Source organism: Myotis myotis, unplaced genomic scaffold (assembly GCF_014108235.1).
Source record: "Myotis myotis isolate mMyoMyo1 unplaced genomic scaffold, mMyoMyo1.p scaffold_m19_p_18, whole genome shotgun sequence".
In the NCBI taxonomy this organism is placed as follows: Eukaryota; Metazoa; Chordata; class Mammalia; order Chiroptera; family Vespertilionidae; genus Myotis; species Myotis myotis.
Genome location: NW_023416322.1, coordinates 24,204,249 through 24,226,333, shown reverse-complemented (window position 1 = coordinate 24,226,333; position 22,085 = coordinate 24,204,249). Strand labels below are relative to the sequence as shown.

General features: G+C 41.4%; 1 protein-coding gene across 13 annotated transcripts in view; it reads left to right on the top strand.

The window, feature by feature from the left end:
* The window catches only part of RABGAP1L (RAB GTPase activating protein 1 like), a 434,830-nt gene that overhangs the window by 304,451 nt on the left and 108,294 nt on the right, over nucleotides 1-22,085 (top strand). For all 13 annotated transcript variants that reach the window (XM_036342969.1, XM_036342966.1, XM_036342964.1 and 10 more), the window contains one exon: nucleotides 7,244-7,285. In XM_036342969.1, coding sequence (XP_036198862.1) covers nucleotides 7,244-7,285 — 42 coding nt within the window. The remainder of the gene's footprint in view (nucleotides 1-7,243; nucleotides 7,286-22,085) is intronic.

Below are 22,085 nucleotides of genomic sequence, written 5' to 3'. Positions count from 1 at the left end.
ATTCTTGCCATAGGACCTATATTTAAATGCAGCCAGTATTTACTTCTTTAAATTTGCATGATAATTCTCTTACTTTCTTCTTTCTGTGGAGGAATGCATTACTTTATAGATCATGGAAGTAAGATATTTATCAACGAGAAGACAAAGGGCTTCTGTTCTGCTTACCTGATAACATGCTACATTGGACCCAAGTAGCTTTGAAACAATGATTTTGGAGTGAGACATACTGATACTGCATAGTCCCCTGATAAGGTGCACAGACACAGCATTGCTTCTGTGGCATTTGTGTCAACAACACATCATAGAGCCCTAGCTGGTTTTCCTCAGTGGTTAGAGTGTCAGTTCGATTCCAGTCAAGGGCACATACCTGGGTTGCAGGCTCCATCCCTGGCCCTGGTCAGGGCACCTACAGTCAATTTGTCTCTCATATTGATGTTTCTCCTCCTCCCTTTCACTCTCTCTAAAAATCAATAGAAAAAATATCCTCAGGTGAGAATTAACAAAACAAAAAAAAGAACACATCATCTAATCCAAATTTATTCATAAAGAAACATCAGACAAATCAAATTGAGGACGTTCTACAAAATAACTGGCTGGTACTCTTTTCAAAAGTATGAAGTTCATGAAAGACAAAGATTGAAAACTGTCTCAGATGAAAGAAGGCCAAGCAGATTTGACAACTAAAATTTATTTTTATTGATTTCAGAGAGGGAGAAGGAAAGAGATAGAAACATCAATGATGAGAATCATTGATCAGCTGCCTCCTGCACTTCCTCCCCGCCACCTCCCCACTTACTGGGGATCAAGCCTGCACCCTGGACATGTGTCTGACCAGAAATCGAACCTTGATTTCCTAGTTCATAGGTTGGGCTCAACCACTGAGCCACACCAGCTGGGCACTTCCTTGGTTTTGATAGTTACTCTGTGGTTATGTAAGGCATTAACATTGCAAAGGATATGCAGAAGCTCTTGGTGCTGTTTTGGCAATTTTTTTCTAGTTCTGAAATCAGTTCAGATAAAAAGCTTTCAAAAATTACAAGCAGCCATTTATTTTGTTCACAATTTCCTAAGTCAGGAATTTGGATTCAGCTGTGTGGCTCATCTCTGATTCATGTGGCTTCAGCCGGGCGCATGGGTCTGGAGGCGTCCCTTTCAGGGTGACTTTTCACTCACAGGTCTGGCACCTGGGTGGCCCTTGGCCTTTCTTTCTTATGGACAGCATCTCATCCTGCAGGCCCTTTGTCTTTGTTTGACTTCTTAGAGCGTGGGGGTCTAGGTGTAATCGCACTTCTTACATGGTGACTGGCTTCCAAGAGCCAGTGCTATAAGAAATGGGCCCTGGAGGCTGCCAGTCATGAAGGTCTGGGCCCAGAACGGTTGGCACAGCTTCACTTTCACCACATTTTATTGGTCAAAGAGGTAGCATAGTCTTCCCAGATTCTGAAAAAGAGAAGTGTCAAAAAATTGTGACCATCTTTAATTCATCGCAGATATCTGACCAATGTTGAATTTGCAGTAGAGGTGGAATTAGAAGGAAAAAGCATGGATTTCTTTTTTTTTTTTTTTTTTTTTTGTCTGACAGACATAAATTCTAATCCGGGATTTACCGTGTACCATCAGTATTAGGTTTCTGAGCCTTTGTTTCCTGATCCCTAAAGTGGTAGCAGTAACACATATGCTATAGAGTTGTTGAGAGAATTAAGTGGAAAGTATATATGAAAAATAAGATCTGGTTGGCAATAAATAAATGAACTTAATAACTGCTAGCTTTCACTGGGTACTTAGCAAGTGCTCAATACATTATTATGCTTTTTAAATGCGGTCTCATTTAGTCATTCTCCTTCCTGAGGTGGAATGTTACGTGTTGGATGGATCAGGAAGGGCAGCACCCATGTCTTCTGGCTTTAGCCGTATTTGTCTGTGCGTCTGCTCCACTTACCTTAGCCACTTCTGCTTTGATAATTTCTCCCGGCCTTATTGTTAGGACTCCATGTTCACATGCTGTTGATTTCCCCTTTTGATCCCTGAGGACCCAGGTGCTGAGGCACACTTGGCACTTTAGACACCACCTTTTCAGCATTTGTTCTCAGCGCTGTCAACGTCAGCTTTGACAGCTTCTCATGCAATCTGTCAGCTCCCTGAGACCACGATTGCTTGCTCATCAGAGCCCCAGGGTGCGCTCTCTGTTTCTGTGGGTGCTCTGCACTCAGCCTTCCTTTGTGCAGGATTGTGGGTGCTTAGTTGTCGGCCTCCCCAGGAACATAGCGATCTGCACTTTAGAGCAATTATTTCATTTGGGGCAATTACGTGTAGGTGTTCTTTAAGTGAACATTCTCCCAGGCTATGACTGAATTTTGAAACAGCAGGTTCCCAATCTGATCTCAGTCTGTTGTCACTGGAGGACGGTGGGGACCCTTTCTGTCCACCACAAGCGGTTGGCACAACAAGTTATTGCCTCACATCCTGTAAGTGGTCGGCTACTTTTGTATTTTCAATATAGGGACAAATGATAAACCTTAGTTTTGGTAGAAGTCACCTATTTGGTATCTTTCCACTCTCTGTTCAAAAAATTTACTTCCCTTGAAATGGAAGAAGTCACTTTAATCCTTTAGGAATTAGAGGACACATTAAATAATACCCAACTAATTCATTCATTTACCATTGAGCCATCTTCTCTAACTTAGTGGTTAAGAGTATGATGTGTAGAATGGCACTGCTTAGGTTAAAATCTACTTACTAGGTGTGTGACCTTGAAAATTTAACTTTAACTTCTCTAAGTCTTAACTTCCTGTGTGAAAAATGGAATTTAGCTTTGTCATGGCATTAAATAAGGACACATTTTCATATAATTAATTCAGATCTTGGCACATAGAAAATATTCAGTGGATGTTGGTTCTTATTTATTTTCTTGCTCTTGGAGATAGATCTTTTACTATAATTAATAAGTGACCATGACAACATATTAATTGTTATTTTTGCTCTTAATAATTCTCCAAAGGTTTTTACCCTCGTGAGTCCTCTTAGGAAGCCTTATTTCCCCCTCAGTAGCAAACAGATTGCAGCAGATTACACATTCCTGAAAAGAGGAGGCATCTGGAAAATATATAACATCTTTGTCTTTTAAAAATATATTTCAAAAAATAAATGTCAGCTCAGTTAGGCAGACGTTGGATCATGTAGAAGTAGGTGGACAGTGGGGGATTCGAATTCAGTTCCTGGTGTTAGAGGCGTGCACGGTGGTTCCCTTAGTTCACTTGATTGTTGGGTGGGACGCTGGGACCACAGCTTGCACTGACATCATCACATCGTAAATCCAACCTCTTTGTAGCTTTTAAACTGACCAAATGCTGACCCAGGGATAGTTTCTGCAATTTAATGATACCTCTAATTGTATTCCTGTGAGAATGTCTTATTTAAAAGAAAAAATAGGTATTTAAAAATATCCAACCCATTTTAAATAGTTTTTAATAGTAAAAATGGGTTTAATAGTAAAAATGGGTTAGATATTTTAAAATACATTTTGTAGTGAAGTGAAGATCCTGGTAGATTAGCAAGATTTTCCTGATTTTTAAAAACTCAGAGGTCTAAAAGGATCTTTGTTTCCATAGTCTGACACAGTCTTCTTTAGTTTAAGGCTGTGAAGTCTTTACTGTCTGTGTGTATGTGTGTTGGGATGGGAAGGGTTAATGGATAATGTCTAGAGCAGTGGTTCTCAACCTTCCTAATGCCGCGACCCTTTAATACATTTCCTCATGCCCTAACCGGTTTGGCTCAGTGGATAGAGCATTGGCCTGTGGACAGAAGGGTCCCAGGTTCGATTCTGGTCAGGGGCGTGTACCTTGGTTGCAGGCACATCCCCAGGGGAGGGTGTGTAGGAGGCAGCTGATCGATGTTTCTCTCTCATCGATGTTTCTAACTCTCTATCCCTCTCCCTTCCTCTCTGTAAAAAAATCAATAAAATATATTTTTAAAAAAATACAGTTCCTCATGTTGTGGTGACCCCCAATTTCATTGTTACAAATTGAACATAATTAAAGCATAGCGATTAATTACAAAAACAATATGTAATTATATATGTGTTTTCCGATGGTCTTAGGCGACCCCTGTGAAAGGGTCGTTCGACCCCCAAAGGGGTCGCAACCCACAGGTTGAGAACCCCTGGTCTAGAGCTTCATGTAAGCAGATGCTGTAATACCTGACTATTTTGAACTTTTTAAAAAATATATATTTTATTGATTTTTTACAGATAGGAAGGGAGAGGGATAGAGAGTTAGAAACATCGATGAGCGAGAAACATCTATCAACTGCCTCCTGCACACCCCTTACTGGGGATGTGCCTGCAGCCAAGGTACATGCCCTTGACCAGAATCGAACCTGGGACCCTTCAGTCCTCAGGCCGACGCTCTATCCACTGAGCCAAACTGGTTAGGCTATTTTGAACTTTTTAAAAGAGTTTACTTGATATATTTTTTCTGATAACTGTAAGTCATCTCTTTTGCCTCCCAAACTTAAAAAAAAAATCTACTTTTAATTTAAAGCACATACTGTGTTCCCTTCCTATGCACAGTATTTTGAACATAAGCATTCATTATTGCTGCTGGAGTATCATGATGCACTGATGTTAACTATTGGAGGGTTATAGGATCCACTAGATGGGCCAAGATTGCTATACATTTTATAGTTTTTAAAAAAATCTATGCTTTATTTCTGTCAGATCTAATATTTTAATTCTGACAACTGTCCTTACAGGCTACCTGTTCTAATCCCATCTACTTCACACTTTGGTTTTAGTTTGCTACTTATGATATCTATAGATTGTAATATCATATCACCACACTAATTTGAATAAATGTTTCTCTTGGTGTTAGTGAGGGCTATTTTGGTTAATTAGAGATATATTTGATGATGATTCTGTAATTGGTTTAGCTGGTCCACAGGGAAGAGAATGAATCCCAGAAAGTTTGGGATAGCTAATACAGTTCATTCAGTCAGTCATCAAATAAGTACCTACTACGTGTGTTCCACCAGCACTATATGGTGAAAATACTATTCCTAGATGTTAGGAGGCTTGGGGACAGGATTGATCCTAGCCTGCTGCTAAATACATCTATACCCTTAGGCTAGTCAAGCTCATATTGTGAAAAATATGAATTATTATACATGTTGTGAGCATCAATGAAATCTCATTATTCCTGTGAATGCAAGGGAGCGGGGAGTGTTTGGGAGTGAGGTGGAGAATACAGCAGAGTTGGTTGAACATGGAGTGGCGTTTCCAAAGAGTGTGCCGAAGGGATAGGGAAGGAGAGATGGACAGGAGAAAGCTTAGGGTGGAGAACTGGAGACAAGACAGGCTTACATTTTGAGCGGTGACTAGAAAAACAAGAACAGAGCCAGGTGGACTTGGTCCTGATGGCAGGTGCGTAAGCACTCAGGTTGTGAGAATTCACCACTGCCCAGCAGTAGTGATGTGGGATGGAGGGAGTGTGGGGTGAGGCAGCAGATCTTTGTCTCTCGGTTTGCAAGTTTTGGCTGCAGTGGGCAGTAGTTAGTGGGGGAGGATGCAACTTTAGGAAAGCAAAACCTGCTTAATTGTAACCCACATTTTAGATCTCCAGTATCTTTTTTCCTTTTTCTAATTGGTAAATAGTCTATGGTCATTGCTTGGGTGGTGATGAACTTTGTAAATCAATTTTTGTCTCCTGGCCTGAATATACTTACTTCTACTGCTTTTAGTTTCTTAAAGAATTAACTGAGTAAATTCAAAACCTCCAACCAAATATTTGCTGTTTATCATTTTCCCTTCCACCATCATGTCATATTTTTAGTGGCTGACTATGAAAGATTACATTAGCAAATTATAATAGGAATGCACTCTAAGTACCTAGTCCTAATGCTCACTTCTGATTTTGTAGACAGAAAAAAGATGGTTTATTAGAAGTTCTTTGCATAATACATCTGATTCAGTTCCATGTCATAAAGGCTGACAGGTTACATTTGTGACCAAGATGATGAGGGTGCATCAAATAGAACCTGGGCTTATAGGAGATATCAACACATAGTCACCTCCTACTTGAAAGATCTTTCTTCTCATGCATGGCGACTCACATGGCAAGGAAACAGGATATTCTGCGGCAACCTCATTTCTGATTCTGTCATCTTGAGCATTTCAGATTCCCTCTTCTTGAATTTAACATCTCTTCAGAATGAATTGTGAGCTCAGAGTTCACAGTTCAGCTCCAATATGGCTTCTTAGCAAGCTATTTAATTTGTTTATTTCTAAAGAAATACTACTCTGGTTTTGAGATGGAAGAAAAGAAAGAAAAGCAAGTCTAGAGATAGGCCTAATTACCATCTCTAGTTGTACAAATACTACCTGAAAGCAAGAACTAAAACAAACAACAAAACAATAAGCAGTAATGGAAATCCTGTGTGATACTTACAACTGCCCCCATGCAGTTATCAGCCACACTATTTGTTTTGTTTTGCCTGCCACTGACAGTTTAACCACATCACCCAGACATACAGACCAGGAATTTCAGTAATAATTTTAGACTTATGCATTACTGCTATCTTGATCCAGGCACTTGACTTTCACAAGCCTTAGGCCATGCATGTAATCCAGAATTAGATAGGAGGAAAGTGATTTATGGTAAAAACAATGATTTTATGTGAATATTCATTAAATAGCACCTCAAATTTGCAATAAGCCTCTCAGAGAAAAAAAATACCTTTTTTAAAAAATCTCATGTTTTGTTTAATTATTATTGTACTAGAGGCCCAGTGCATGAAATTCGTGCATAGCGGGGGTTGGGGGGGAGTCCCTCAGCCCGGCCTGTGCCCTCTCACAGTCCAGGATCCCTTGCTTATTACTGCCCACCTGCTTGCTGCTCCTTACTGCTCGGCTCACTGCTCCTTATCGCTGCCATGGAGGCAGGAGAGGCTCCTGCCACCACCGCTGTGCTCACCAGCCGCGAGCCTGGCTTCTGGCTGAGCGGCGCTCCCCCTGTGGGAGCACACTGACCACCAGGGGGCAGCTTCTGCATTGAGCATCTGCCCTCTGGTGGTCAGTGCACATCATAGCGACCAGTCATTTCGCTGGTTGTTCTACCATTTGGTCGATTTGCATATTAGGCTTTTATTGCATAGAAAGTGAAAATGATGTGTAGAAGTCTCGGGAAAATACTTAATAAAATTGTGGTAGATGTGGCAATGTTGACTTTGAATCTTTTTCTTTTAATTTCAGGGTTTGAATATAATCTTTCATGTAGCCTTGGCTCTTCTAAAGGTAAGTCTGTTTTTCTTTTAAAGTTACCAAACTCTCTGACCTCTCTGCCCTGAGAACTGGGCATAATTCAACTTATCATTGCTGACGCATTCTAGATTCTTAAACACACAGAAAAGATTTCTTTGAGGAACTCTGATCCTCTCCCCTCTTCCCATCTCTTTCGTTGTTGTTTATTTAGACTTTGTTTCTTTTTTTCCTTATAATCTATTTAATCTTGCTGTCATAGCTCTCATTCTAATAATTTTAAAAAAAGGTTTTCATTCATATGAGTTAGATGATATAAAAGAAGAAGTTAAAACCTGTTTCTATCAAAATGATGCCCGTTTTTTTTCTTAAAATACTTCTAACCATAATAACATCCCTGGAGATACCTAAACATGTCATTGAATTATTAGAAAGCTTCTGTAACATACAGACTAAAAAGGAAACTGCTACATTTCAATTTGCAGTTCTTTCTATGATAGCTAGAAATTTATAAGACACTTTAGAATTCAGTTATAATTACCTTGTTGGATTTTATATCAACATATCAATACTATTTTAATGTGTGGTAACAGCAAGACATTTGCTGCAGAGTTGGTAAAAATAACCCAGTCAGTTTTTGTTCTTCAGTCAAATATGACATTCCGTTGTTGAAAGTGATAATTGCCTTGTTTATTAAAAGATATAGGCTCACCTTTCCCCAGTAAAGCACAGTGGTTAAAATCGCAGCCACTGGACTCAGATTTGGGTCTAATTTCAGCTCCAGTGACCTTGGGTAATTAAGTGCTCAAACCCTGAGTTTTGAGATACTAATAGAAAATAATTTATGGGATTATGGTAAGAATTAAGTAAGGTGATACATAAAAGTTTCTAACATAGTGTCTAGAAAATTGTATTGCCTAATAAATGTTAGGTTACCTAAAGTCTTTTGGCTTAATAATGGCAAAGCTGGATTTGTAGCATTTTTATACAGCTTCTCCCTTGCTGATCTTGTTCATTTCCCCTGGCTTTATCTATAAATGTTCATTCTTCTCTTTATATTTAGCCTGCACTCAAATGTTTGGCAGTGGATTTAACAAGTCTGCTTAGATGTTTCAGAGGCACATCAAATCCGAAAGTCAAAACCAAACCAATATGCCCTCCCAGACCTGTTCCTCCTCCTCCATCACCTTCCCCTCAGCTGCTCAAAGTAGAAACCTGGAAGCTAGCCTCTCTTCTGTCTTCTCTTTTTTAAATCTCTGACATCTAAGGGGATTTCTTAATCCCCTTAGATGAGAATGTATAGAATCTTCCCACTTGGGTGGCTTGGGCTCTGAACTCTCTGACCTGGATGGTTGCCATGACCTCTTTCAGTAAGAAATATTGGACACCTACCAAGTGGTAGACACTTTTCTAGGCATTAGCAGTAAAGTATTGACGAGGACATACCCCTTGGAGCCTGTGTTCTGATGAATGAAAGATAGTAATTGCACAAATGTAATGACCTTAGCATTGTGTTTGTTTAGGTTTATCAAGGAGAGTGATGTTGGTGCAGAGGGGCCAGAGTCCCCTTTCTTTGAATTAGCTTGTCAATAAAAATGCTGTATGGGGTGATATTTGAGCTGAACACTGAATGAAAAGAAGTAGCCAGCTCTGCCAAAATCTGGAGAATGAGCCTTCTAGGCAGAAGAAACAAGTATAAAGGTCTTAAAGAGGGCTTTCTATGCTTAAAAAAGAGGAGGAACGCCTTTTTCTGGAGTGCGATGTGTAAGAGAAGCTGGTGGCTTGGCTTTGGGTTTAGCAGTGGAGCTAAGAGAAGCGGATGCTGTTCCTCCTCCAAATACTTGTGGCCATTGTCCAGCCCATTCCCACATGGCCACCATTCGTGTCCTTTTAAAACAAATTTTGTTATTTACTATTCAGCAAATATTCACTAAACACCTACTAGGAGACAGACACTATTTTATATGCTTGACTAGATTAGTGAACTAAAATAGCAAAAATACCATACTTGCCTCCATGAAGCCTGTGTTGTAGCAGACAGTTAATAACCAAGAAACATAACAAGTATGTAAATAGTGTGTATGAGAAGCGGTAGTGCTGTGGGAAAAAGGAGAAGTTCAGCAGGGTAGAGGGCGTTGTGGTCGGTTTTGCCATGTTAAATAGGGAGTCTGGTTCCTCCAAGTAAGGGGCAGGGGTGGAGGGGCTTGGGCAAAGGCTTGAGGCAGTGAGGGAGGGAGCGATGCTGATGTGTACAGGAGCATTCCAGGTTGGTGGAAAGCCCTGCTGAGGCTTTGTGCTCTGAGAAGGACGAGGGGAGGAGGGTCAGAGAAGTAACTGACTCCCTGACTTAAAACCCTTCAATGGCCTCCCACTGCTCTTGGGGAAACTTCACAGTTTATAATGGAACCCACAAGGTTTTCACAGTCTGGCCAAGTTTAGCCTCTTCTCATCTCCCCACTTTCCTCCCTCTCACTGCACTCTCTTAGTCAAGTCATAATAATCGACTATCTCCACAATCCTAGGGCAAGAATCCCTCCGTACCAACAGGATAAATAAGAGGCAACTAAAACAATGAGGGTTCTGACTTCTCTATACCCTTGCTAACCCTTATTATCACCTTTTTGATTATAGCCACTCCAGTGGGCGGCAAGCAGAATCTCCTTGTGGTTTAATTTGCATTTCACTGATGGCTAATGATGTTGAGCATCCTTTCATGAGTTCATTGGCTGTTTGTATATCTTCTTCTTTTTTTTTTTTTTTAGAAATATCTATTCAGATATTTTGCCCAATTTTTTAATTGGGTTACCTCATACTTTTTATTGTTGAGTTTAAGGGTTCTTACAGTCTTCTGAATTTGCAATGAGTTTACACATTGTTAGTTTTGTAACTTCCATGAAGGAATGCCTGTTGTCCTGTTGGTGGCAGCAAAACACCACTCCTTTGAAAATAGAAGCTACTAATCCAGCACTTCTGATTCTATGGCACTGGAATTCCTTTATATTGGTTTCCCCTTCCAGCATAATTTGAATGTTTAGTTTGTTTTAACTTTTCTCTCGTGTAGCTTCAGTTTGATGATCGGTGTAGTTTTAGTATGCTATCTTGTAAATGCTAAAACAAACACAAATGTGGACATTTAAAGTTCCAGAAATAATGCCTTTTATGGATTAAAGATCAATACTAGAAAAAGTGCAAGTTTATTCAGGGAGAACCAAGAAAGAATGTCCAAGGGTGACAACTAAACTTTGAGGAGGGCCTTTTGGGCAGAGTGAGCCCCGTGAAGAGGAGGCACGAGAAAGGTGGCCACGGCAGGTGCTTTGCTCTGGTGCATTTGAGGGTGATTCCTGGGCGAGGTTCAGAGGGCTTTAATTACATATCTGCCACCAGTTTACTGTGGGATTTTAATCAGGTCACCTAACCTTTCTAACACCTAATTTCTTTATTTATAAAATAAGGAGTCAGGAACATATGGTTTCCAAGGCTCTTAATTTTTGTCTTGCTGTCAGTCTATGCTAGATGTGTGTATGTGTATGTATTATGTATGCATACACACACACCCAGACACACTCTGTATATGCTACATACAACCATCTCAGTCTTTTAATGGATAGATAAGAATCATCCTGTAATTAGCATATTGATTATTTAAATGCTTGGCTAAAGTTTATCTTTGTCTCTTAAAGAGTTTGCAGAGTAACATAATAATATTAGGAGCAAAAGAATATTCAGTCCATTATAGTTAAAAATAATACCAGTAAACTATTCTCAATTCCATTTAAAAGGCCCTTTGGCACCATCCTTGTTGGTGAACAAACAGTTTGTTCTAAATTAGTGAAATGTTGTTGTGACTTGTGTGTGTGTGTGTGTGTGTGTGTGTGTGTGTGTGTGTGGCTGTGTGTATAAGTGCACACACTGCTGTACTACCATTATTCTTACTAGGTGTTTCCAGATGCTCAAGTACTATGTTGGATCCATGTAAAAATCTGACAGCTAAAATCACTAATTAGGTAATTGCGTAGCATTTACCATCTGTGTTGAGCTCTCAAATGCATTTCAAGAATAGTTAATAAATCAAATTAATAGTAGCAGAACTATCCATTTTTTAGCACTTAAAATATGCTTGGTGCTGTGCTAAGCACTTTTAAAGTAATCTTCATGACTGTTAGTTGTTTCTTTTCTTTTGTTTTTATTATGATGGCCATTTTAACCATTTCTAAGCATATAGTTCAGTGACATAAAGTGTATTCACATTGTTGTGCAGTCATCACTAACATCCTTCTCTAGAGCTTTTTCATCTTCCCTAATTGTAACTCTGAGTCCATGAAGCAATTACTCCCCATTACCCCCTGCTTCCAGCTCCTACCAGTAACTGTTTATTTTAATTAGCATATTGTATGACCTTGAATTTTAACTGTTATCCTATAAAGGTAGGCTGAGTCAAGATACTCATTTTACAAATGAGGAAACTAAGGCTTTAGAATTTAAGTAACTTGTCTACAGTCATTCAGTGTCAGTGATACACCAGACACAGAACTGGGCCTGTCTTGCTCTAGAACCCATGTCCTTAACCACTAAACTAGTGTGTGTGTGTGTGTGTGTGTGTGTGTGTGTGTGTGTGTGTGTGTGTGTTTGTTTTAAACCTTACAGTCACCTGTGAAAAAGAGACGATTATTCCCACTTCATACTCAGTTCCAGTAGTTCTCACTCAAAAACCCATGTTTTTTCACACTTAAATTGTATTCAAATCAGCTTTAATTTCACAAATTCATGTTGCCAACGTACTATGAATGAAAAGGAAGTTTTTTTATCCAAGCTTTTGGAGGACTGTGTAGGGGAGGAAAAGTTTTCTGGAACTCTTTTAGGATTCCTGGTTAGACCTATAAGTCAGATGACAAAGACAGATTAACAAGAGAAATGCAGACAAATTTAAATAACATATTTTACATGACATGGGAGCCTTCAAAAGGAAGCAAAGACCTGAAGAACTGATTAAACTTGAATGTTTTGATGTTAGGTTGGATGAAAAGTAGATAGTCTTGCAGAAATATGATAGGACAAAGGGGAGGTGAGCTAAATATAATAAACTGGGGGAAACTTTGCCAGGCTTGTTTTTTTATATTCTTCTCCACAGTCCTCTGTCTTGGAGATAAGGATGTTTCTTTCCTTCAAGTATAGGGAGGGCATCTCTCACATGAGGGTCTGATGACCTGATTCAGCGGAGAAGGACAGAAGAAGGTCAGAGAAACTTTCCTACTTCTATCATTTTCTTCTTCAGCTTAAAATATTCAATATGCCCAGGTACCATGTTTTGGGATAGTGTGTTCTGAACCCCATAAACTTCACATGTAAAGATAGTTGTCCCAATTTCAAAATGTCACTGGTTGAATAGAACAGAAACAGAACCAGAGCAACTCTGGAGCCATTGTTATATAAAAATAATTGAATTTAGGTTAATGAAAACAAGCTCACAATCAAGAATGATCACGAGTTCTGCTTATCCATTTCTTCTTTCACAGCCTGTAAGATGTATGAAGTCATCCCTGAATCCTGTTTAATGCCCTATTCAAACTTTATTTCACTCTGTCCAATCACTTTGTGTGAGCTGAGAATAGGGCGATGTTATCAGGAGAGTTTTGTCAGAGGATGTCACTGCCCAGTAAGTTTTTATGACCCTTTTTATCTGCAAGACTTGCCAGTTTTGCTTTTCCGCATGAAATAGACTAATTTTGTTCATTAAAGTGCTGACAGGGTTGATGACTCACTGTGGGAATTGATTGATATTATCACAATAGTATAACCAGTCAGAGGAAATTCAACTGAAGCATATTAAAATTTATTTGATACTTGGTTTATGCCGGTTGAAAAAAGGTTGAAATACGCTCCTTTTACTGGAAATACAATAACCCCAAACCTCAGAGCCTTACTCTTTTTTTCTCTCCTTTGTTTCTTTCCTGTGACTAAGGCTATTTGGCTTGGGCAAAGCCAAATGAATTTAGAATAAAATGTTTTATTTGTAATATTTATAACCTTGATTAATTAGGATATAGACTAAGCTGCTATTTAAAAAGAGAAGTAGCTCGTGAAAGAGAAACCATAAAAACAAAGTGGTTTAAATTAGATAGTTTATTTCTCTTACACATGCCAGTCCACAAACAGGAGAGCTGGCCCAAAAGGCAGGCAGCTCAGCTCCATGAATCACTGAGGGGCTTCAGTTCCATGTGTTCTTGCTTCACCATCTCGTAGTATGTTATCCTCGTGTGCATGGTTAAAACGAGATTAATGCCACATCAAGTTCTAAGTCAGAGGAAGAGGGAAATTTTAAGCAAAAGTAGACAGCAAGCAATTTCCTTTTAAACATGAGGAAATTGAATACATTACTTTTTTTCACATTCTATTGACAAAAATGTTGCCCATGGTCACACTTACCTGTAAGGGAACTAGTTAAAATTATTATGTCTATGGAAGAAAGGGACAATTTTTTAGAGAACAATTAGCAGTCATTATAATTGGCCCCTCTGGCCTTTCAGTGTCTGTGATGACCTTTATTCCGGCACATAAACACTTCATCCTTCCCAAGGGAAACGTTCAAAGGCCTCATTCGGTTACCTCATCTGCTCAAAGTTAAGGTTCTCTAAATGATCCACAGTCCTGTGTCTCGGGTCTGGGATGGTTCCTCAGAGTCCAGTGACAAGGTATCTGCTCATCTCACATCCAATGTACAGAAGTGGTAGGGAAATGTATAACTGGAATAAAAGCCCTCATTTGGAAAAGGGAAGAATGGGAAACACCCCATCATCAGTGGTCCATGGGAATTTACAAAACTCCTGCTCTAGCAGTAGAGAGGATTTTTGGTTAGCCCACCTGACTGCCGTTTGGTTCTAAGCTCTAGAAGCTACACTGTTACCCATTGTCCTTCCTGGTGGTATCTAAAGTTAGAGCTAGAGTGTACACCCTCCTTGGAAGTTGTATGGTTTTCAAAGCTACTTCCTATTTGTGGGGAGATGAAAGCCTGAGAGTTGTTTTAGTGCTCAAACTAAATATAAGTTATTTTTTTAGGCAAGCCTTTTGATTTGAGGGGGGGGGGTGAATTAATTCCCTCCATATTTTTATAGGCTTTCAGTTTTTTGCTTCTAGTTAATTCATTGTGAGTAAGTAAATCCAAAGATTGCTTCTAAACATTAATCCTTAAGTCTTCTTGTTCTATTTGTTTGTCTGTTTTCAGTGGCCCCTTCTCTTCATCCCCCATTTTATTTTTTAATATATTTTTTATTGATTTCAGAGAGGAAGGGAGAGGGAGAAATAGATAGAAACATCAATGATGAAAGAGAATCGTTGATTGGCTGCTTCCTGCATGCTCCTAATGGGAACGAGCCCACAACCCAAGTATGTGCCCTTGACTGGAATCAAACCTGGGATCTTTCAGTCTGCAGGCCGACACTCTATTCGCTGAGCCAAGCCAGCTAGGGCATCCCCCGTTTTAATAGTGGTTATCCTGAGGCCAGCCATAGCTTGGGTGGGAAGGTGACACTCTTAATTTGATCTTTGCCTCTTGGCTGACTGTCTATTTTGGCTGAGATGTTTCGAGATAACTTGTGAAAAAATGTAGAAGCTATTTATCCTTCTGTTTGGGAGATAAGCTAGATTTTTCAACCCCCAGGCCTCAAATCATTATACCTGATCAGTTTAGATTATAGACCACTTTCCAGCCGCTTTCTCTAGAGCGACAGGTATCACAGATACATACATGGTCTACTTTTTGAGGTTATCACAGGTAACAGTTTTACCAACATCATGACAGCATAAAAGGGATCACCAATTTTCCAGTCTGCAATATTTGTTTTCTTGCCTGTCTTTCACTCAACCACAAAGCCAAGAAACTTATTTCAAATTTTAGTGTTGGCAGCAATATCTGGGTACCAATTTCTGTACTAGAGGATAGGCCTGTGCTCCAGGCCTATATGCAGCTCAACTCCATGAGATGTTTCAGGAACCCAAGTTGCTTCAGCAGGGTTTTCCTAACTCAGGGCTGCTATTGATATTTTGGGCCAGCTAAGTCTTTGTTGTAGGTGACTGTCCTGTGCAGTGCAGGGTGTTTAGTAGTATTCCTGACTTCTGCCTGCGAGCTGCCAGTAACTTCACTAGTTACGACAAAAAAAGTAAAGTTGTGAAACATTGCTTATAATGTCTTAGAATCATTTTCATCTATGTGGTCAAAGCAGATATTAATCTACAGTGAAGAGGAAAAACACACCAACCAATCAAAATAGGCTAGATGTCATAATTAGCAATGCCATTAATATAATAATTATAACTTTATTCTATATTTTCAAAAGTTAAGTAAAAAAAAAAGTAAGATATAAAATAGGGCCAAAATTGAATTTTGAAATAAATTTTTTATTGATTTCAGAGAGAAAGAGAGAGGGAGAGAGAGAAAGAAACATCAATGATGAGAGAGAATCATTGATTAGCTGCCTCTTGCACGCCCCCTCCTGGGGATTGAGCCAGAAACCCTGGCATGTGCCCTGACCAGGAATTGAACCGTGACCTCCTCATTCACAGGTCAACGCTCAACCACTGAGCCACGCTGGTTGGGTGAGCCTTCTGCTTTTTGCATTGCATAAATTCACATTCCTAAGAAAATAATTCTAAATTTTGTCCTAGCTCAAATTCCAGTTTTGTATCTTTAGCCACCCTATGGAGAATCCTCAGAGGCCTTTGATATTTCTTTTTTGCTATCATTGTTTTTATGTGGATAAGTCATCTTATGTACAATACACCTTCAGGGGGTTCCATTTACAAAGACAATGATCTGCATGTCTACATCATGTCCTTGATTATTACACTTTATTCGTCTTTTCATTCTCCTATCAGAATATAGCACTAGCTCTGTGTCCCGAAAGCATCTTTATATCACACATCACATCCTCTCTCTCTGTTTGCACAGAGCCTTCCTAGCCCCTATGTTCTCCTTTCAAGGATGGTTCTTGACTCTTTCTGCCTGAACGAGTGCCTGCTGCACACACGCCTGGTACTGGCTGCTTTCTGTCTGGGAATTGTCTTTCAGCCTTTCTAAAAATCTACACATTTTTTTCAAGTCCAGCTTAAAAAACTGTCGAAAATCTGCATGTAACTTTTGACTCCCCCAAAACTTAACTACTAATAGCCTATTATTGACTGGAAGCCTTACTGATAACATAAACAGTAGATTAACACATATTTTGTATGTTATATGTATTATACACAATATTCTTACAATAAAGTAAGCTAGAGAAAATAAAATGTTATTAAGACAACCATAAGGGCCCGGCCAGTGATTGAGCATCGACCTATGAATCAGGAGATGCCTGGTCAGGGCACATGCCTGGGTTGCAGGGTCGATCCCCAGTGGGAGCAGTGCAGGAGGCACCCAACAAATTCTCTCTCATCATTGATGTTCCTATCTCTCTCTCCCTCTCCCTTCCTCTCTGAAATCAATAAAAATATTTTTTTAAAAAAAGAAAATCATAAGGGAGAGAAGATACATTTACAAATTTATTGAAAAAATCCACATGTAAGTGGACATGTTCAGTTCAAACCCATGCTGTTCGAGGGTCAACTGTATATATAAATGTAAAACAAATGGAAATTGGAACTTAATTCTTTAGTTAATTTGTTTATCTAGCCTGGCTAATCCCATTTCAAACATCTTACCCATTTACTTGTAGTTTTTATCTTCTCTAAATGTAATAGCTTGTAGAGGAGACATACGGAAGTGTCTTCTACTTACCACAGTGATTTCCGTATCATTTTCTTGAGTTTGGCTTTAATCCTATTATAGTAAACTAGAGGCCTGATGCACAAAATTCATGGAAGGGGCTCAGCCTTCACATCCACAGCGGCTTGCCTCAGCCCTTGCAGCCCCGGCTTCATCCAGAAGGTCGTCTGGAAGGATGTCCAGTCTAATTAGCACATTACACTTTTATTATTATAGATTCTGAGCATCTGCCCTCTTGGGCAAATAAACTTGTCAATCAGATGTTTTCTTAAAGCTGTATTTTATGTTAATATTAGTTCAGGTGTATATTGGCATTGTTTAGAAATCTTTGTTTGAGAACTTTAATGATTTGAATTTACAATATTCACTATTTATAGGCACATTACTATTTCCATGAACATGTACTTTGTTTCCATGTAAGATAGGAAATGTTGTTTTATTCAGCACCCTCCTCCCCAGTATATTTTTCACATTAAAACTCAAACTAAAACAATAACTTCTGGACTTCTCTTTGTGCAAAGTCCTTGGGTCTGTCTATTGACCCACCACCAGGGAACTAGCCTGCACTCCCCAAGTCAGATATACTTATTTCTGAAGCAACTGCCACCTGATAGTGAGCATAGTGCTAAATAACATTGAGTTTCATTTATTTTCTCTTGGCTTTGACACTGTTTTATTTTGTGTCAGTATTTTCCCTCTCTTCTTTTAGAAAGCCATAAATGTTGTACTTGCTTTCATTTTGACTTTTTTCTTACTAATTTAGATGGTAAATAAAAGAGAAACACACTTACCATCCCCTAGTTCAGTGATTCTCAACCTTCCTAATGCCGCGACCCTTTAATACAGTTCCTCATGTTGTGGTGACCCCCAACCATAAAATTATTTTTGTTGCTACTTCATAACTGTAATTTTGCTACTGTTATGAATCGTAATGTAAATAAATATCTGATATGCAGGATGTATTTTCATTGTTACAAATTGAACATAATTAAAGCATAGTGATTAATCACAAAAACAATATGTAATTATATATGTGTTTTCCGATGGTCTTAGGCGACCCCTATGAAAGGGTCATTCGACCCCCAAAGGGGTCGCGACACACAGGTTGAGAACCGCAGCCCTAGTTTAATGCATGCCTTTTAAAAAATTAAGCCTCGCCTGGCTAGTGTGACTCAGTGGTTGAGAGTTGACCCATGAACCAGGAGGTCAAGGTTCGATTCCTAGTTAAAGCACATGCCTGGGTTGTGGATTCAATTCCCAGTAGGGGGAGGAGGGGTCTGTGTGTGTGCAGGAGGCAGCCACTTGATGATGTTTCTCTCTCATTGATGTTTCTATCTCTCTATCCCTCTCCCTCTCCCTAAAAAATCAATAAAACATATAATAATTAAGCCCATACTTTAATTCTATGTGTAACTCACTTCTTCATTTGAACATAAGTCATTTATTAATTTACTCAATATTTATTTAAATGATCTGTGACCATAGTGACTAGGAACTGTTGGTAGTGAAGGTGCAAAGATGAGTATGTTGTAGTTCATATGAGGGGTTCACAGAGAGTTGGAGGAGACAGACAAGGATACAGGTATTTGCCGTAGAGTTGTTGCGTCATAGTCATGAACAGGCACAGGATGCAGAGGAGGGAGATATTGGCAGGGATGGCCTGAAAGAGATAATGACATTTGCATCTTGAAAGATTAGCAAGAAAAAGACAAGGAATGATATTTTGGGCGATGAGAACAGCATATGTGAAGAGCAGAGGCATCACAAAACACAGCATGTTTGGGAAGCGCCGAGAGAATGCTGCTAGGAGGTGTCAAGGAGACAGTGTAGTTGGAAAAGTATGTGAGGTCCAAATTGTTGAAGTGTGTCTTATGGTTACAGTTGTGTGCTAACCTTTGAACTTGTGAGCCAGAGGGTACCTTCAAACAGTTACACAGTCAGGTCTGATGTGTTTAGGAAGACAGTTTTGGAGATAGAGGGAGAGACTGAAATGTGAAGACTGGTAATGAATATGGAGACTGTTAGGAGAATAGCCCAGAGGAGAAATAATGAAGGCTTCTTTAACCAAGGCTGCAACAACAGGGGTGCAAGGGAGGGGCCACTGAGCAGCATTTCTCAGGTGCCGTCAGAGGGACTTGGGGATAGTTAGATGTACCGGACGATGTGCACTAAGGATTATTGCTACTCTCCACTTTTCTCTTACTCTTAAGCCAGGGTATCCCTACAGCCGTGGGCAAACTACGGCCCGCGGGCCGAATCCGGCCCGTTTGAAATGAATAAAACTAAAAAAAAAAAAAAAAAAAAAAGACCATACCCTTTTATGTAATGATGTTTACTTTGGATTTATATTAGTTCACACAAACGCTTCATCCATGCTTTTGTTCCGGCCCTCCGGTCCAGTTTAAGAACCCATTGTGGCCCTCGAGTCAAAAAGTTTGCCCACCCCTGCCCTAGACAGTCGAGTAGGGCTACCAGATCAGCTTCTGCTTGGGTCAGCTTGGTTCAGCTTAATGTATTGTGGTTTGAAGTCTATTAATAGACTTTCTGAGAAAGTAATCAAACCAATCCTATCTAATAAAAGAGAAACATGGTAATTGGCGTACGACCGCTACCCTTCCCATTGGCTAATCAGCGAGATATGCAAATTAACTGCCAGCCAAGATGGCGGCCGGCAGCCAGGCAGCTTGAAACTAACATGAGGCTTGCTTGCTTCAGTGACGGAGGACTCCAACATTCCCCGCCTGCCACTGCAGGCCTCTAAGCTGCAACTCTAAGCAACTATGTAACAAATATAGAAGCTAAACAAAACCCCAGAAACCTGCTTTAGTCTGCTGGGCTTCAGCCAGCAGGATCGCAACATTGTAAACAAAGGCCAGAAACCTGCTTTCAGAAGCGGAGGCCTAAGAGCTGGAGCCAAGCCTCAAAGCTAAAGCTGGCCCAGAATAAAAAGAAAAAAAAAGAAAAAAGGAGCAGTTGGGAGCTTCAGTCACCCACCAGCCTGAAAACAGCCCTCAGCCCCTCACCCAGACTGGCCAGGCACCCCAGTGGGGACCCCCACCCTGAAGGGTGTGTGACCAGCTGCAAACAGCCATCATCCCCTCACCCAGGCTGGCCAGGAACCCCAGTGGGGACCCCCACCCTGATCCAGGACACCCTTCAGGGCAAACCAGCCGGCACCCACCCGTGCACCAGGCCTCTACCTTATATAGTAAAAGGGTAATATGCCTCCCAGCACCGGGATCAGCGGAGCTGCGAGGCCTCCCAGCACCGGGATCAGCGTGACAGGGGGCAGCGCCCAAACCCCCTGATCGCCCTGCGGCTCTGTGTGTGACAGGGGGCGGGACCACAACCTCCCTATCCGCCCTGCTCTGTACCTGATAGGGGGGAGCTCCCCAACCCCCTGATCACTCTGCGGCTCTGTGTGTGACAGGGTGCGGCACCCCAACCCCCCACCCCCTATGGTCCCTGCTCTGTGTGTGACAGGGTAGAGCCATAACCTCCCCATCGGCCCTGCCCTGAGTGTGAGAGTGGCGGTGCCCCAACCCCCTGATTTGCCCTGCTCTGTGGGTGATAGAGGGCGGCGCCCCAAGCCCCTGATCCGCCCTGCTCTGTGCGTGACAGGGTATGGAGCCCCAACCCCCCTGATGGGCCCTGCTCTGTGCATGACAGGGGGCAACGCCCCAACCCCCTGATTGGCCCTGCTCTGTGCGTGACGGGGTGGCGCCGCAACCTCCCCATGGACCCTGCCTTGAGTGTGACAGGGGGCAGTGCCCCAATCCCCCAACCGGCCCTACCCTGAGCGTGACTGAGGGTGGCATCACAACCTCCCAATCCGCCCTGCTCTGTGCATGATGGGGACAGCGCCCCAACTCCCCAATAGGCCCTGCTCTGAGCCTGACCAGGGGCTGCACCTAGGGATTGGGCCTGCCCTCTGCCACCTGGGAGCAGGCCTAAGCCAGCAGGTTGTTATCTCCCGAGGGGTCCCAGACTGCGGAGAGGGCACAGGCCGGGCTGAGGGGCCTCCCCTCCCCCCAGAGTGCACAAATTTTTGTGCACCGGGCCTCTAGTCCTATATAATAAAAGCCTAATATGCTAAGTGTCCAGTCGACCAGTCGACTGTTCAACCAATCAAAGTGTAATATGCTAATGATATGCTAAGGGCACACAACTGCTCGCTATGTCATGCACTGACCATCAGGGGGCAGACGCTCTGACTGGTAGGTTAGCTTGCTGCTGGGGTCCGGCCGATCAGGACTGAATGAGATGGGCTAGACACACCCTAGAGCTCTCCCACGGTCCCTCCCTGGCTGGCCAACTTCCCCCATCTCTCCCCCATCCCGATTGTGCACTGGTGGGGTCCCTTGACCTGGCCTGTGCCCTCTCACAATCCAGGACCCCCTCAGGGAATGTCAAAGAGCTGGTTTCAGCCAAATCCCACAGAGAGAGCGCTGCTTAGCCAGAAGCCAGGCTCATGGCTGGCGAGCGCAGTGGCAGTGGTGGGAGCACTCTCCCACCTCTGTGGCAGTCAGACATCCCCTGAGGGCTCCCGGACTGCGAGAGGGCACAGGCTGGGCTGAGGGATCCTCCCTGAGTACACAAATTTTGTGCACCAGGCCTCTAGTTGATCTTATAACCAAACTTTGTACTTCAAGTCAGCAACTCTGAGAGAGCCACTGTGTTCATATATAGGGGTTGTTCATATATAGGGGGTGTTCATATATAGGGGTGTTCATATATAGGGGTGTTCATATATAGGGGGTGTTCATGTATAGAGGTGTTCATATATAGGGGGTGTTCTGTTTCCTCTATGATGTGACCTTCCCTGACATGATAAGGGATTTTATCTCTGGCAGTTTTTTACCAATAAGTTATATAAAGGAGGACATAATAAGCCACAGGTTCTTGGAAAGTTGCACAAAGATAGCAAAGAGCAAAGAGCTGTTTTCTCCTTCATGATGCTTCTCAGGTTCACCATAGCTCTGTTTCTATGGCAACCACATGGTCTAGGCTCTCATTTTCTCACATTTGACTTACTGAAGAGTTTTATGACTTGTCTACCTTCAGTCTCTTCCTCTCTTAAACTCC